The sequence below is a fragment of the Epinephelus lanceolatus genome, chromosome 12, assembly GCF_041903045.1.
Source record: "Epinephelus lanceolatus isolate andai-2023 chromosome 12, ASM4190304v1, whole genome shotgun sequence".
In the NCBI taxonomy this organism is placed as follows: domain Eukaryota; kingdom Metazoa; phylum Chordata; class Actinopteri; order Perciformes; family Serranidae; genus Epinephelus; species Epinephelus lanceolatus.
Window position 1 is genome coordinate 24863927 of NC_135745.1, and position 17103 is coordinate 24881029.

General features: G+C 40.9%; 1 protein-coding gene across 1 annotated transcript; it reads right to left on the reverse strand.

Annotated features, from left to right (window-relative positions):
* Positions 1-943: 943 nt before the first annotated feature.
* On the reverse strand, positions 944-15814 carry pgap6 (post-glycosylphosphatidylinositol attachment to proteins 6). Its single transcript, XM_033651290.2, has 13 exons — positions 15645-15814; positions 12205-12388; positions 11874-12075; positions 10935-11062; positions 10418-10683; positions 9985-10331; positions 9782-9878; positions 7852-7966; positions 7522-7664; positions 6361-6539; positions 4585-4731; positions 4140-4256; positions 944-4034 (listed from the first exon to the last, which is right to left on the reverse strand). The coding sequence occupies exons 1-13, from the start codon at positions 15706-15708 to the stop codon at positions 3717-3719; spliced, it is 2307 nt and encodes a 768-aa protein (XP_033507181.1). The 5' UTR covers positions 15709-15814; the 3' UTR covers positions 944-3716.
* Between the last annotated feature and the right edge of the window lie 1289 nt (positions 15815-17103).

The following is a 17103-nucleotide window of genomic DNA, read 5'->3' on the forward strand; positions in this document are numbered from 1 at the left end:
AGTGCTTAGAAATTATAATAATTCTGTAACCTATAAAATAAAATGTATATGAAAATAAATATGACAATAATTATAAATATAGTTTGTCCCTAGCTATTTTAAATAATAGTAATGATAAAAAAAATAATAATAAAATAATTTTCTATATGTATTACTTGTTTTGCAATTTGTGGGACATTTCTTACCAAGTTGCTCAGTGCCTTTCAACCCATATTTTGAAATAAATCGCAACAACTTGCTCAGAGTCACATTTTCGTGCCCCAATTAGTTAAACATAATTCCAGGTTGCTGGCATACAAAGAGGGAGAGACACAATCTTGGGAGAAAATGAAGAAATGTGTGCGATTGCAAACAAAACGTCACGCATCAACGCATATTAGACCAACGTTGGGTCAACAGCCACAGAAAATAGATTCACCGTTGTTACATTACATGGAAGATTACTGTAACAATTCCATTACACTCAACAATATTCCAGAAATTTTCCAAACGTTTAAAGACTTTTCAAGACCTGGAAAACAAGACCTTGACCTTAGGAACCCTGACTATCAGACACACAATGAGCAGTTAGGCTTGATGCTGTTGCACTGATCTGTGGCAGCTTTGCAGGATCTGAGAGCCCATCAAATTTACTAATGGAGGTAAGCCATATACTGCACCGGCACAGGCGCGCACACGCGCACACACACACACACACACACACACACACACACACACACACACACACACACACTGTGAACTGTGTGTCTCAGCACTCCAAATAAACACTTTCTATATTTCTGAGGATTATGATAATCCGCTTCCCTCCATGGTCCCATCTACTCGAGAGAGAGTGTGTGTGTGTGTGTGTATGGTGAGTGCCTGAGGAAAGAAAAACAGTATGAGAGTGTGTCCATGTGAAGAGCAAAAATAGATAAATAAATAAATAAATACATCATGAAACTGTTCTCCTTATACAACAGGTTTATTTTTGGTGGCTAGATGCTGTTTGGATTTTTTAAGGATTGAAAAGTATGTGTCCAGTACAAGGAAGTAAAATTACATTGAACGTTACATTTCTTTATGTTTACACACAATGGGAGCTACAGTGTGTTAAAGTGGTAGAACGCCTTTCATACTTTGTACTTAAATGTGACGAGTAAACAAAGTGATTCACACTCTCACACAAACATTTCAAAAATGAGAGGAAGGCTATGAGAGTTACAGTTCAATCTGAATCTGTGCAAAACCACAATGAGAAAAGAACATCGAAGGACGCTGAGAAATAAACACATGGACTTTGTGTCTAACTTTAAATAAAGTACGGAAAGTGCTCAGTAGCTTCGCTGGTGCAAGAGACAAAACACACATTCACACACACACACTCGTACAGTACATAGAGTTCACTCATTCACAAAGATGATGACAAGAGGAGGCACTGGACACAGTAATCTGAATATACATTCATAAAGTGCCCGTTCATACACACATGGGCTATGTACATGTACATTACACAGAGGAACCAGCTTCTTAATAATCAAAGTGCTTCAGAATGAGTGGTGGAGAAAGGTAAAGGACTGGTCAGGTTTTAGAGAGGAGAGACGAGACAATAAAAGAAAGGACACTGAGTCATTCACTTTCAATACAGTCTGTGCGTGAACATAACTTCCTGTTATGAACAGTACAGGATGTAAAGATGTGGATTATGGGAAGGCATTATCAAGGTGTTGAGAGGAAAGCGTAATTAACTGGTTTTAAATCATTTCAATTATACTGAAGCTGAGAGCAGCCGTGCGTGCAATTTAAGAAGAAAAAAAAAAGATTTTTTTGAGGCTTTTTGCCTTTATTTGATAGGACAGCTACAGCGTGAGAGGAGGAATGACATGCAGCAAAGGGGGTGGAATTGAGCCCGTGGCCATCCCCTCTATCCCCCCCATTTCACGCTGTATCTGTCCTATAAAATAACGGCAAAAAGCCCCCAAAAATATCTCTAAAAAATGAAAACAATAAAATCAACCAGACACTCATTTAAGTTATTCAAACTTATTCCGGATCTCAGAAAAACAAAAGTTGTTTTCTCGTGATAAATTATCTCATTATCTTGAGAATTTGGACTTTTGTTTTCTTGTGGTAACAAGATGATTACAGGGTTGAGCCGAACATGAAACAAGTGTCCTGTACAGATGAAACAAGTGTCCTGTACAAATAATGTACTTTTTCATACGAGTAAAATGTGTCAATATCTGTACTTGTGAAGAAGGAAAATCCTCGCTAGAGTAGCTGTGTTCCAACTCTTACTCTCGGGATCAAAATTATCTGAAGCTCAATTCTGAGATTGTTCTGTAAATACTTTTATAATAAACAATAAACATAGCAACTTCCAATCGAGCCTTATCAATCTCAGCTTTCAAACAACTACTTCTGGTAAGACTCCACCCACTCCGGATTGGAACCACACTCATTTTCAGTTTAAACCCCGCCCATTCAGAGTACAGATGCAGCTGTACTCTCTCATCTCTAGATGATTATCTTGTTTTCCTAAGAAAACAAAGCTTGTTTTTCTCTAGAAAACAAAATAATTTATATGTGATCTCGAGATAAAGGCATTAAAAAAATAACTGTGAGCACGGCTGTTCTCAGCTTCTGCACCATTTCTATGTTCTTTATAACTTTTCTGCTCTGCAATGACACATCTCAAAGATAAAAAGCTAATGTCATCCTCTGATGAGGACCATGTCATATGGTTGAAAGTTCCAGAACAAAGCTGAAAAGCCAAACTATTTCAAAGGTTGTTAAAATACCTGGCAGTTAATAATCAAGCACATTTAAAATGGATCAAAAACTATTTTCAGACTTTGCCCCGGCCTGTGTAGAAAAAAAAAAATACAAGAGGAAACAAGAATGAGGAGTGTTTACATAAATATATAGTGTACTTTTTCAGCAACAACAGGCTGAATATAAAGATTTAAAAGAGCCCCACAAAGTGCTATTCCTTATAAATATTTCAAACATTGATTTCCTAGCCTATAGGTACATACACAATATGTACAAACTCCTGGTCATGAGGTCAAAGGTCAGGTGGTCTGCTACCTGAAGGTTTTGCTGTTCAGAGTGAAGCTTGTGGAACGGACCACCTCAGAGGTTTCAGTAGGTTTGATTTGGGTTTAAGTGTGTGTGTGTGTGTGTGTGTTTCAGGATGTTGCGAGTTAAGACTTTTACAGATTTTTTTTATTCAATTTCAGAAGAGTTTTAAACCATCTGTCAGTGCGACTATAAAATATTAGACCTATGAGAATATAGGAATAAATCTGAATTTATATTGCTTTATTCAAGTTATTAAGAAACTTTGAAGAGTCACAGTCTTAAAGGGACAGTTCACCCCAAAATTAAAAATAATGTGAATTGCAGATTGTTGGATATATCACCCGTAGAGATGTCTGCCTTCTCTCCAATATAATGGAACTAGATAGCACTCAGCTTGTGGTGCTCAAACCCTCAAAAAAAAAAAAAACATTTCAAAAACTCAACAGCAATGTCTCTCTCCAGAAATCAGGCTGATAAACAGCACTACAGGTAAGCGGAAATGTGTGTTTTTGATTTGTGGTGAACTGTCCCTTTAAGGATTTTGTAAGGTTCCGACACCCTGTGTGTCGTTTTACCTGTTACGTGAATGTTTGCAGTTCTGTTTAACAATCAATGTCTGGTCACTTTGCTTCCTTACAGAATCTCCTGTCCCACTATGTGACAGTGTAGAGTTCATCCTTGCTGCTCTGACAGAGCGTGTACCCACAAACCCGGGGTCTCCAGCTCCAGCTCCAGCCGCGGCTCCAGCCCATTGCCTCCCTGTCCTTCTCCTTCGGCGGCAGCAGGAACACCACGCAGCTGGCCACCAGGATGTGCCACAGCGAGTGTGTGTAGTAGTAGTTGTCCTCTGTCTCGGCAAAAATGTATAAACATACCCCGATCAGGGCACAGAGTGCTCCTGGGAGGAGGAAGAAGACCCAGCGTCTCCAAGAAGGCGGGTAGCACTGTCGTCGCTTTGCCCCTCGGTACACCTGTAAACCAAACAGAGCTAGATTCAGAAAAACTCAGCAGCAGCAACTAAGACGTCAGCAGCAGATTCCAGTCAGGTAGTGTTTTATAAATTTCCTATGTCTTACCCAGGCAATGACCATGAACAGTATGGCACACAGGACAGGGCCCAGCAGGTTCCACAGGCCTTTGCGGTCCAGCTGCATTGACATGGCTATCAGCAGAGCCCCGAGCATGAACAGAGTCTGCAAACACAAGGTGATCATATAAAGACATTTTTAAACAAATCTTAGCACTGAAAATATCATATTAAAGGAACACTTCAGCCCCAAAATGCCCATGTTACACTGAATTCAAGTTCAACGTGGACCCCTATAACTTCAACTCATCAAGAATGTTTGCTTTTTTTGGATTCCATGTGGAGGTATGCAAGAAAAACTAATTCTTCCTCACAAATTTAACGTACCATAGGGTGAGTCATCGATATACAAATGATTATTTTGCCAGCGAAGTGTTCCTTTAATCCTCAGTTCAGTGTTTTAATAGTATTACAGGCCATAGTCAGTGTCTTACATATTTGAAAGTGTCTCTGATGCGAGCCATGCACAGGATGGTGACCCAGATGGAGCAGACCGACCCCAGGAAGTCACAGTATTGTAGGGTATCGTAGTCCATTATACACAGTACAGCTACACCGGGCTGGTCACACGCGTGATAGAACTGGAATATGAAAAGAATAGACACGGAAAAAGATGAATCATTCTACTTATGACACATGACACATACACATGGTATAGAATATATAATTAAAGGAAAAATTCACCACCTTTTAAATGGAAGCCCAGTCAGTGTTGATGGTAGATGGAGTCAAGTGAAGCAATAACTTCCTCAGTGTGTGTATTGACAGAGAAAGCTGAGCTCCAGCAGTGCCTACGTGTGCCTGGTTGCCTTGTATATGAGCTTCTGACGCCCATAACTATCACTAGCCTGCTAGCATGTAGCCCTCTGTTACCTACTTTGATGGCTAAAACATGGTGTAGCTGAGGTCTATAAGTAGAGCCTATTCTTCTGCAGGTAACAAAACAAAAGATGGATGCTCTGCAGTCTGCAGCAGCGTGAACCAACACAGCAACACTCTTCAGTATTTTTCACATTGTCCACGGCAGCGCATCACTGCTTCACTTCTTCTGTTTTTCACCTTTCAATTGAAATGAATCATCTTTTTTGTAAAGAGGCTACTCAACAAAATTAGGTGACAAAAATACTCACTTACTAGTCAATTGGTTATCTTTTCCAGTTTATCTTCAGGATCCCAAATGTCTGTGGCACACCTTTGTCCAAGTGAGGAGTTAAATTTTCATCCATATTAATGTAACGCACACATGGGCTCTCTCAGCATCAGCTACAGCATCCAACAAAAGCCCATGCTGGAATTAACTGCAGCATAATGATTCTGTTTCTGTTGGCATCGGCGGGCAACTGGAGTAAAAGCACCACCGGTTGCTGTTTGCTCTCGGCAGCTCAGGTTCTGGAGGGTCCCCACCGTTCATATCCTCTCACAAGGCAGCCCTGCCTCAGCCATTCTCCACTGCATTTCTTCAGGTATATACTCTGGCTCGAATAAATATGGCCGCATGTCCAAGTCTGCCAAAACTCTCTGAAATGTATCCTCATCCGTAACATCCTCTGAACTCATATTTTATGATGACATTTCCACTGTTTGAGACATATCTAGTTTGCAATACAAGTGAAAAGAACAAGGAAGTTTTGTTTTTGAGTGGCATCTAGAGCACTCTACTGGGCTACCTGGAGAACAAAACCAGCTTGTAGTTTTTCCTGCGTCTAACTATATCACTGTTACGTCAAAAGATGGCGCTGCAAGCAGGAAGAACAGATTTTGCTTGTGAGCTCAGCTTTCTAGGTCAATAAGGATCACACTGAGGGGTTTATTGCTTTAATCAACTACATTTACCATCAACACTGATTGGATAAACATGTAAAGGTGGCAAATTTTCCCTTTAAGTCCTAAAAATATTAGCAGGTGTAAAAGGTACACTTTGTGCCTTAACTGTACATGATCAGAATATAAAACTCTGGATGGCAGTCTTCACTGTCTTGTAAGGAGGATCAGTTTTTGTTTAGGTCTCCTGGGCTCACTGAAAGTATAATGACTCAAGTAAAAACTTGCAAAGCTTGAGCTAACAAGTTTTCACACATTGTAAACTCCGACAAAATTCTTGCTTTGATTTCTCGAAACGTCCCTCTTACGTAGCATTACACCATAACGACAATCCTCAAGGAATAAATGTAATATGTATTCCCACATGTATGCACGAGTGTGTGTGTTACCGTGGAGAAGAACATTGTGAAGAGGTAGACAGAGGCCTCAGTGATGTAGCAGCGTTTGATGGCCACCACCATGGCAGGCAGGAAGGAGAGGTTACTGAGCGTGAGCAGAAGAGTTGCTGCCAGCTGGCGGCGGTACGACTGAGCTGTCGAATCATCGGTGCAGCCCCAACCGCTCCAGCCTGCAAACACACACACACACAAACTGAAGTCAAATAAATACAAAACAGAATGAATCAGTAAATAGCAGGAAAGAATACAGCGAGGAAACTTATTATTTTTGTTTGAGTAGCAACCAAATCACCTGAAGAAAATGTTGGCATTGCACGTTTCTGCAAACCATGGATACGTTACATTGGCATGTTATGTAGCGGATAAGTTGAAACTTTCACAACGCTGTGGTTAATGTGCGATTATGTTTAGGGACAAAAACCACTTGGTTATGGTTAGGAAAAGATCGAGTTTTGGCTTAGGATACCCAGTTTTAAGGGCAGGGTACCCCCTGGAAAAGAAGCATATGTCTGTAAAAAACAACCGCTTTTCATGCCACTATTCCCACTGAAATAAATAAAAAACAAGAACAAATAAAAAAACAGCTATGGGTTGCTAAAAAACACCCACGTTAGGGGGCTAAAAAAAGCTGGAAACACAGCAGTGATTTACTCAAAAACAACTGTTTTTGTTGTTTTTTTGGTCTTGAACAGTGGTCTGCAGAGCATAGGTGTTGTTGAAAATGCATTAATGTCTCTCTAAAAAAAACAGCTGCTTTTTGTGACACTATCTTTGCTAGAAAAACAGCTACAGGTCTCTGAATAACACCCATGTTTGGTGCCTAAAAAGCTGCTGGAAACACAGCAACCACTTGCTCATAAACAACCGGTTTGTTGCCTGTTGATCTAAAACAGGGGTCTGCAGCTTGGCTAGTGTCTCACCTAGATGTTACACCATCCACCATCCCATCAACCTCCCGATGAGAAAGTCAGCTTATATACTATGTCGCTCTAGAAATGTTGATACGTATGAATCATGCAAATGTAGCGCATCAGTGGTTTGCAGAAGTGTGCAACACCACTGAGCTGTAGACTAGTTATTCAGGTTATTTAAGTGAAAGCAAAGTACCTTTATGTTTGTTTGTGTGTGTGTGTGTGTGTGTGTGTGTCGTACCAGCCTTGCAGACACAGGCAGCGTACAGGTAGCTGTAGGATCTCAGCAGTCTACATTCACCATATGTCCCACAGTCCTCTACACAGGCGCTGATGAACACCTCTGGGAGCACAGACACCAACGATGTATTACCACAGTCGCTGCTGCAAGAAAAGCACACACATTTTACATTTTAACCATGAGACCAGCCCATAACACTATCAAAACACAATCTAGTAAAGGAAAACAGTAAACATCTACTGTGTGTTGAGAGTAGTGTGATCCTTATCTGAGGGAGGATGCACACACAATACAAGATAGACATATAATATTTGCATGTGTCTGTGTTACCTGTTGCATGTTAGCTGCAGGGTGAGGTACCATGTTGTCGACTGAGGAAAAGGCAGCCTGACCACAGCTTTAGGAACGCTGACATTCACATGAACACCGTATCCTCCAAACAAAGCTGCAGATACACACAAGACAAAGTCAAGCTCCCATTTGCTACTTTTAATCAGCTGGACTATTTTCTGCTGTTCTATCTTGATGTTGCCTGGTTCATTAAAGGGATAGTGTGAATGTTTTAGAGTGAGGTTGTATGAAGCATCTAGTAGATGGCTGTTGGCATGTCCCCAGTTTGGAGAAGCAGGTAGGAGTATCAACAGTGAAGCTAGGCAATGGTAAAGGGTGAAATTCACCCTAATTCACCCTTTTAAACACCAAAGTCACACAAACAAACTAACTGATAAGAGGCAGCAGGAGACCAGCAACTCCTGTGTTCAGCGATGTAAAAGTACTGCTTTTGTCAAAGGAGTCTGGAGGCTTTGAAGACAGTGTTAGGAGCTTAGTCTATTACTTGCAGCTACATGGATGTTTCACCCGGCCTGACCTGGCTGACATGCTTTGCACGGTCGATGACACAGCTTCCTTTGTTGTGTTGGGTTCAGACAATAAACGGCCGGCTCCAGTTGCAGAGCAATCAAACCACGAAACATACGTTGAATAAATGGCTATTTGTTTATCTTTTATCCAAACTGAACACACAGCACGTTGCACACTATCCTTTTTTTCCTCGGCCTGCCAGTGTTGACTTGCTGTGTGCTGTTTCTGGCTTCTGTGGTAGATTATGTAGATTCTACCGAAGACAGAGTGCAGCAAGCAGTGTGACTGCTAGTCAGTCAGTTGCAGCTGCTGCTACAATAGTTCTCAGAGTCCGCAGCCTACCTAAAATGGACAATAAAGCAGCAAGAATTTCAGCCAGTCCCGTCTCCATTGAAGGTGAGCGTTGTGGTGCACTTTTGATTCCACATTCTCCCACGAAAGAGGCAGCTTGACATAACTTATTCAATATGCAAGGTTTGCAAAATGAAAGTCACATACTTCAGGAACACTGAAGTATGTGACCCAGAGATGAAAGCGTAAGGTTTGCCTTTGTGTGTTTACATTGTTGCATCAGTTGAGGTCTAACTATTTCAAATATAAAAACTATGATATACACACTTTACTCTTTCTTCATACCATCATTTGCCACACTGCCTTACTTAGCTTACAGCAGACTGGAGTATCCTGAAGTTAGCACCCTTATGTACTGAATCAAGAATCAATTTTGAATCATAATACCAGATACTATGACTGACTATACCCACTTTTCCACTGCACAAAAAACCTGCTAACACCCACTCACATCTCGCTTTTGTATTTAATGGGAAAGGTTATAATTGGCAGGGTCAAATGACTCCACAGTAGTCACGGGTATTTATCGGCTCTGGCTTCTACTGGCAGTGACAGAAATGCAAAACCAGGCTGAACAGGCTCATTTTAGCCCTTTAATTGGCAAGATGCAATGACGTGCCACTACAAAATACTGTCCATCTCCGCCCAAGCAGCCCTCAAACATCGTTCAAAATTAATCTTCACCGAGTTAGAAAGAGAGACTGAATAATTATACAAAAAGAAGCAGCCACTGTAAAGTTCTCCATGCTGCTTTCTAGCCTGTCCATGAAGTGGAACATGACACACAAAAGCTGAGAACATGGCTCTGGTCTACTGGCAATGCAAAAGGAGTGTGTCGCCTATTTTTAGCAGGTTTACCCATGTTTAAAAAACCTGTGTGCACACACTTATGTTGGTAGAAAAGGGGTATATGTTTAACTACACACAACCCCACTTGAAAAAACCCAAACTATCCCTTTAAGCCATGGTTGTTCTTTCCAGGTGTTTATTATGCATCATTCATCATTTCCTCAGTACGAATATAAATAACTCAGGTTATCTGTGTTACCTGTGCGACAGGGTTGAGAGTGGTTGAGCTCGAGGACTGGAGCCCATGGAGAGAGACAGGCCACCACACTGCTGCCGTTCCCCAGGGTTACATTAGTCTAAACACACACACACATATCAAAGTAAAACAGCATGAAAGCTCAACTCTGTTAAACTCAAATTTAACAGGCTTCATCAGATGTTCAGTGACTCAGTTGTACTCACAGTGTTGAGTGTGAGCTGTAGGTTGAGTGTGCCACCGGTGGCCTGTGGGTGCAGGGGGTAAGTGAGCAGTGTGGGGTGTGTATCTGTGACACTGACATTTGGTCCGTTGACAGGTGTGAATCGGAGCGACAGTACGTCCACCTCCTCGTAGAGCACGGGGATGTTCCACACACACGCCGACGGCAACAGAGGTGTTAACAGTGATACTGATTCGTTGTATAAGGCGGCTGCGTCTGTGACCACTGAGCTGTTGCCTGCTGATGTTGAGTTGGCGTAGCTGCTGTTGCCGCGGAGCTTGGTGATGTCATCATCCACTTTAAGGCCTACGCTTTTTGGCTTACACCCCACTGAGGCACACACACAGGTAGTAAATTAGAACAGAATATAATGTGTTTAAACTCATGTTGATGGACGTGTGTGTATCTGTGATCACCTGTGTAGTTTGAGACGATACTAAAGGTCACAGTGCGGTTGTCGAGGCTGCTCTCCACAACAACCCGTAACCAGGTATCCCAAGGTGGGTTGGAAAGAGCTGCGGAGCAGGTAATCCCTGAGCAGTTCACTGTTACTGGGCGCTGCTGCAGAGAGGTGGAGCCGAGCCTGAGGAGCAGTGAACAGTTTTCACCGTCTGCTCCCTCCCCTGACGAACAGTCAGCCACGGAGACGGAGAGAGAGGAGGCAAACTCTGGAACATACAACCTGAGACAGACACAAAGATATATGAACTGGAGTTATATAGACTGATAAAAAAATAAGGATAATGTATTGTCATTTCAGAACATATGCACATGAAAGATCTAAATTAGGTCCCGTGCAGGTAAAGAAAGAAGAGTCTACACCATAACCAGGAGCCAGATAGATCACTGCACCAGCAAATATAAAACAGAACACAGGATGGGAACAGAGTAAATAAAATTCCTCCACATGCACACACAGACAGTTTTACTTACTTAAGGCGTGCAGGTTTGTCAGGTGCTGCAGTCTGCTGGAGGAATGTGCCCTGCTGTAAAATGGGTGTGTCCACCGCTCTCCTGATTGACAGCTGAGGCTGGAAGAAGTAGGAGCAGGACGGAAAGCCCTAACAGATAAAGACAAAAGATAAATACATATACACACACAGGTTCATAATTCTCTTCAGTCAATCGACCCTGTCAACCACCTCTCATAAAGGCCGTTCAAAGTTTGTCAGATGACTAATAAACTGATAAGATTAATAAATCAGGAGGACGATAAACAGAAAAAACAATGGGCGGCTAATGGAGATATAATGTTAAAGCCTTAGTTTCAAGTTTCAGTTACTGGATTTTACATCTTTTTTTATCTCTATGGTTTATTTTACTGATTTTAATTTATTGATTTTTTAAAATGTTATTGTTTTATCTGTGCTATTTTTAGTCTTGAAAAAATGATATATATATACACATTTTGGTCTGTGTTGTTTCAAGTTTGCTAAATGAAGCATTTTGTGCTGCAAGTTTGTGTGAAATAAATAAAGTGGAGTGGAGTTGAATTGAGCTGATAAGACAAAATACAAAAAGAAGTTTTCTTTCAAGGCCAGCCCTCGGTAAACAAGACTGCACTACGAGCTGCAATTCTGCAATATGGACAGAGGCCAAGAAAAGGAATAAGAGGAAGAATGTGGTTTAGCTACTTTGTGTAATAATCAATCCACCTACACCCCCCCCCCCCCCCCCCCCCCGCTCCGGTGGAACAGGTCGGGGTAAAAGGGAAAGAGGAATACTGAGACTTTACCTTGGTATTTCAATGCAAAACAAAGTTCTTATTTGGACAAATATGATGAACACACAGTCCAGTAATGGGACAACAAATTTAAGAAAGCCAAAAACCATAATGACAAGCACATGCTGTGTTTACATCTCCATACAAACCTTCTGCTCAATGCGCCCATCATCTTCAGGCAAGTGGGCACCGATGTACCAATCACCGGGAGCAGGATTGGAGAGGTTAAAGGTTGTGGAGCTGTGTGATGTCACCGGCAGGATCAGAGACAGACAGGGGCTCCATAGTGTTGCATTTGGAAACTTTGTCCCTGTTGGGTTTATAACTGGAGGGGCACCATATTGAATATGGCTACAAAGGAGAGAGTTTCAAAGTAAGTTTCAACAAAATAAAAGGCAGAAAATTCAGCAGAGAAACTGAGAAGAGGATAAATAGAAGCTGATAAAATGTTTTTATGATGCAGAGCTCAGTGTGTCTCACATGGTGACGTTGTGCTGTCCACAGTGGAAGCTGTGGCCCTTGGTGACGGTGAACAGCCAGCGAGCGACAGCACTTTCCTCTGGAATATGAAACCTCTGCAGCCTCACGTTGCCGTACCAACCGTACTTTGACAACTTCTGGGCCGGTTTGGACGAGAGCTCGGATACAAATGTCACCTGTCCATCTGTAGAAAAGAAAGAGGCCTCGTTATCAAGATGAACTGTAAACATTTGGTAGTTCCTGGTGTGGCCAGTTCATTTGGTATATGTGAGGCTTTTTGTGTTGTTTTTGATTTGCGTTTCTTTTGTTTGTTTTCAGTTCCACATTTTAGTTTGTACATGCAAGACCACAAGATGGTTGTGAAATAACAGTGTTATGTAATCCCATGTTCTCCCTGTGTCAGCTTGGGTTTTCTCCAGGTACTCCGGCTTCCTCCCACAGTCCAAAGACATGCAGGTTAACTGGTGACTCTAAATTGTCCGTAGGTGTTAATGTGAGTGTGAATGGTTGTCTGTCTCTATGTGTCAGCCCTGTGATAGTCTGGCGACCTGTCCAGGGTGTACCCTGCCTTTCGCCCAGTGTCAGCTGGGATAGGCTCCAGCACACCTGCAACCCCTAACAGGATAAGCAGTCACAGAAAATGAATGAATTTAATACCATAGATGATGACATAATACTCACTAAAATGAAAAGGTATGGAATCAGAGAGGTTGTGCTAAACTGGTTAAAAAACTGTGAAGAAAGCCAGCAACATGGGGCCTTGGTGGTTTAGTGGGTGTAGCGGGGTTCTTCTGGGAAAAATATAACGTAGTCAGGAAGATACGTTTTAAAGTGTTTATTCCACCAAACCAACCAAAACAGTAAAAAAAAAAAAAAATGTACAAAGTAACAACAAAATATTTACAAAAAGGTACACTGGGTTCAGAGTTCTTCAGTAGCCCAAATTACAGCTGGACCACCGGCCAAAAAAACAAGGACAATAGTCCAAAAACACGCTCACTCAATACTTTCTCTTGTTGTCAAATACCTGCCATGTACCACCAACTCTCCACACCAACGTGGACAAGATGGCTGCCTTATAAATCATAAGCCCCTCCCACTGGGCATGACACAAAAAGAATAATTAACTGTGAAATCAGTGTTTCCCTACAAATAGAAACAAATAAAAATGTATTGACAAATAGTTAAATACAGAGAAAAAGCTCCTTTAAATATTCACTGTTCAACATGTCAACATACAGTCTCCAATACTGCAAAATAAACATAATTAGCGCAAACACACATTTAAATTAATCAGGTGACCATTTTCCCGCTATGTCCCCTTTAAACCCCAGGAACTCGATACGCCCCTGTTTGGCGGATTCGGCGTCTGACAAGAGGGCAGCGGGGAGGACAACCTGGCGACTGCGGTGAGTGTCTATGTGATATAAATGGATATGAACAGGCGTGCAGAACGGCGAGTGTGCACCCTCGTGCGAACTACAGAACTGTGGGGCGGTGAATTATGGCGATAATTGCAACCAATGTAGTGGACCAGAACGGGGCTCGGAAATGTTTGATGAGTGGTGTGTAATGTGTAGCGCATAGCGCGTAGCATGTGTGTCTGTGTGTGTGTGTGTATGGTTGCACTGCCCGCACTCAGTGACGGGGCCGCTCCGTCACAGTGGGTAAAGCAGGCGCCCCATGTACAAGGCTGTTGCCGCAGCGGCCCAGGTTCGAATCCAGCCTGTGGCCCTTTGCTGCATGTCATCCCCCTTTCACGCTTACCTGTCCTGTCCATTAAAGGCAAAATGCCCCAAAAAAATCTGAACAAAAAAAAAAGAAAGAAAGCCAGCAACATTTAGTGCAGATTGGTAATTACAAATCAAATTGTCTAGACATTACTTGTGGAGTTCCATAGGGGTCTGTACTAGGTACTATAAATGATATGGGGAGAGTATCAAACTGTTTTATTTGCAGACAACACTGTAGTGACATTCTCTCTGAGTCCCAAAACAAGCAACTAACGAGTTGTAGGCACAGTAACTTCAGTGTGACAGGAATGACAGTTGATGTAATCCAGTTTTAAACATTTACTGAAAAAGTTTATATTACCTTTAGAAACACAGTAGAAAAATTACTACTACTTTTACCTATTTCTATATAATGTATGGAATAAAATTCTGTATGCAGTTTAAATGAACAAATTTCAAAATGTGGTTTGACGCAAACAAACTAGGGATGCACGATAATATCAGCACATCATCACATTACAGCGGTATCTGCCAATATTGGCTTGGAGTCAAATATCAAAATCAGCCAACATGCCAATTTCTGCCGATGTGAAAAACCAATATATATAGGCCTACATTTTTTTTTAATATCAATCGTAGATCAAAACCTTGTGTCCAGTGCCCATGGAGATCGGTAAACTACAGGATACACAGGAAGGAAACACAGGCACTCCAAAAATATAGAAAATGAGCAAGGAAGTATTAAAAAGCCTTAATTGTAGTGGTTAACTCATTAAAGAGCCAACTTGTTTAGACCACTGCAGGTCTTCGTCAGGGCTTTAAAAATACGTTTTTACATCTGTTTTACAAATTTCTTAAACCACCACAACCTCAAACAACTATTGTAGAAAACAAAAGGCTGTGAGTTATTATTGTCCTCAGGACTTCGCAGATTTTAAAGGAAACACTCTTTATAAACGCATATAAATCAGACAATGAAATAACAATAGTACACAATGCAAACAAGACTGATCCAAGACTCCTAACATTTCATTGGTTCATTTGTAATGCATTTCAGTTTGTAAATTGTACCTCTCTAACAATTTTATATTACCTCTTAGTCTGTAACTCTTACTTGCTTTTATCTTTCTCTGATGTTATTCAATAAGGGAGGTATCTTCATGAGCCATTTTTGGCTTCTAACCTCTCCTGCACAATCTTTTAGCTTTTAATTTCTTCTTTCTGTCTTTTCTATAAAAGTGTGTGCAAATAAATCAACTAAAATAATGGGACAAATGATTAGAAATATTCATTTTGAAGAATTATACAATGGAGAAATTTAACCAGAGACATTAAGAGATGCAAACACGTGCAGTTAAAATGACGAATCTGACACTGGAATAGAAAACAAACCCAGCTGCATGCAGCAGACAGTGCTGGACATGCAACTGACTTTAAACGTTACCAAGTTAAATAGCCAAATAGCGGCACGGTTTATTGAGAGATACAATAAAGATACACATTGTCACCTTCATATTATTTATAAGGTTGATAAAAATATCACTTTAACAATGTTCATGTGAATGTTAGAGTAGTTTGAGACCATTTAGCAGAGCGCGGATTATACGAAACGTCCCTGTATCCAGGTGAACGCGCACATCGAGACAGTTAGCAAACATGCTAATACCAGTTTCCTCTGACTTCGTCTTTTTCAGTGAAAACACTCACCGTCTGCTAACGTCCAGGCCCACAGGACGACCAACAGGAGCCCACGGAGAAAACAAACTTCCATGTTTCCGTTGCGAGTGTCTGAAACATTACATCGTCCTTTATAAACCTGTAATGTCACACCAGTCCATCGCTACTGAGAAATCATCCTTCCCGCACGGCACTTCCTGAATTCCATGTAAATATCGACGTCACTAAAGTCGTCGGGTGCTGCCTTTGGGGTCTGTCGGAAAGATGAATATTATTCGCATTGACGAAGTCGAGAGGTAGCAGTTCAGTTAGAATTTGTGTCATTTTAAAAAAAGATGATGTTTAAATGTTATAAAAGCAACATAAATACCTTATTCAACATTATTTTGTTATAAGACAAAACATAATGCCAAAATATAAATCAGATAGTTCACAAATACAGCACGTGTGTTAACTACAATGTGAACTCTTGAAAGTACAAACTAGGGATTATCCAGGAAGGCAACACTTGCATGATAAACTGTATAGCTGAGTTGAACTTATTGTTTGATAAATCTCTGCATGCTAAATTTGATATACATAAATTTGTGTTGACCAAGTCATTGCCCTCTTAAAAAGTTTTTTTTAGGACAGATTTTAATATTTCAATGCAGTCTCTAGAACAGTGGTTCCCAACTGCTGGGTCCTGATCCAAAAATGGGCCCCGATTCCATTCTGAATGGACCACAAGTGACTCACAAATGTGTTAAATTTGTAAAAAAACGCACTTTATTTTGAAGTACAATGAATTTCTAGCGCAAAGCTTTTACTTTGAAGTGCTGTTTCCTGCTATAGAGTGAGTGACTAATGGACAGCTATATGATGGAGACAGCAAACTCGCCCAAGGACATGGTCAAACACAAGGATGATGCTGAATATATTAAACTGTGTGGACCTTGAACAAATGACTAAGGAGAAATCTGGACATTGTGGCTGGACCAGTTTGGAACCAGTTCTCTAGGACATAAACAACATTTTATTGTATGACGGAGCACAAACACAGTTCTGTAACGACTGTGGTTACTTTCCCAGTTCTCCAAGATATTGAAAAAGCTCTTTATTGACAGGTTATACAATTTCATAGAAAAGCACAAACTGTCACTGGATAGTCAGTGCGGATTCAGAACAAACCGATCAACATCCATGGCGTTAATTGAGTAAACAGAAGAAACAACCAGTTGTATTGATAACAAAACATATGCAGTGGGAGTATTTATAGATTTTTAAAAAAGCATTTGATACCATACATCATGAAAGTGGCTAAAAAGCTATATTGTAAACCAGTACCATTTGTGTAGATTGGTAATTACAAATCCAAATGTCTGAATATTACTTGTGGAGTTCCACAGGGGTCTGTACTAGGTCCTTAGCTGTTTGTTTTGAATATATATGAAATATGTAAAGTATGAAGTATTTATCAAGTATTTATAGATCAGTGGTTTTCAAATTT

What these genes read in the sequence shown, in the direction of transcription:
- pgap6 (XM_033651290.2), bottom strand. Translation starts at nt 15,708, where the DNA reads ATGGAAGTTTGTTTTCTCCGTGGGCTCCTGTTGGTCGTCCTGTGGGCC. An exon ending in TATCGTCTCAAACTACACAG is followed by an intron (nt 10,332 to 10,417) that starts GTGATCACAGAT and finishes TGTGTGCCTCAG; the next exon opens with TGGGGTGTAAGCCAAAAAGC. An exon ending in TCACAATGTTCTTCTCCACG is followed by an intron (nt 4,732 to 6,360) that starts GTAACACACACA and finishes TTCATATTCCAG; the next exon opens with TTCTATCACGCGTGTGACCA.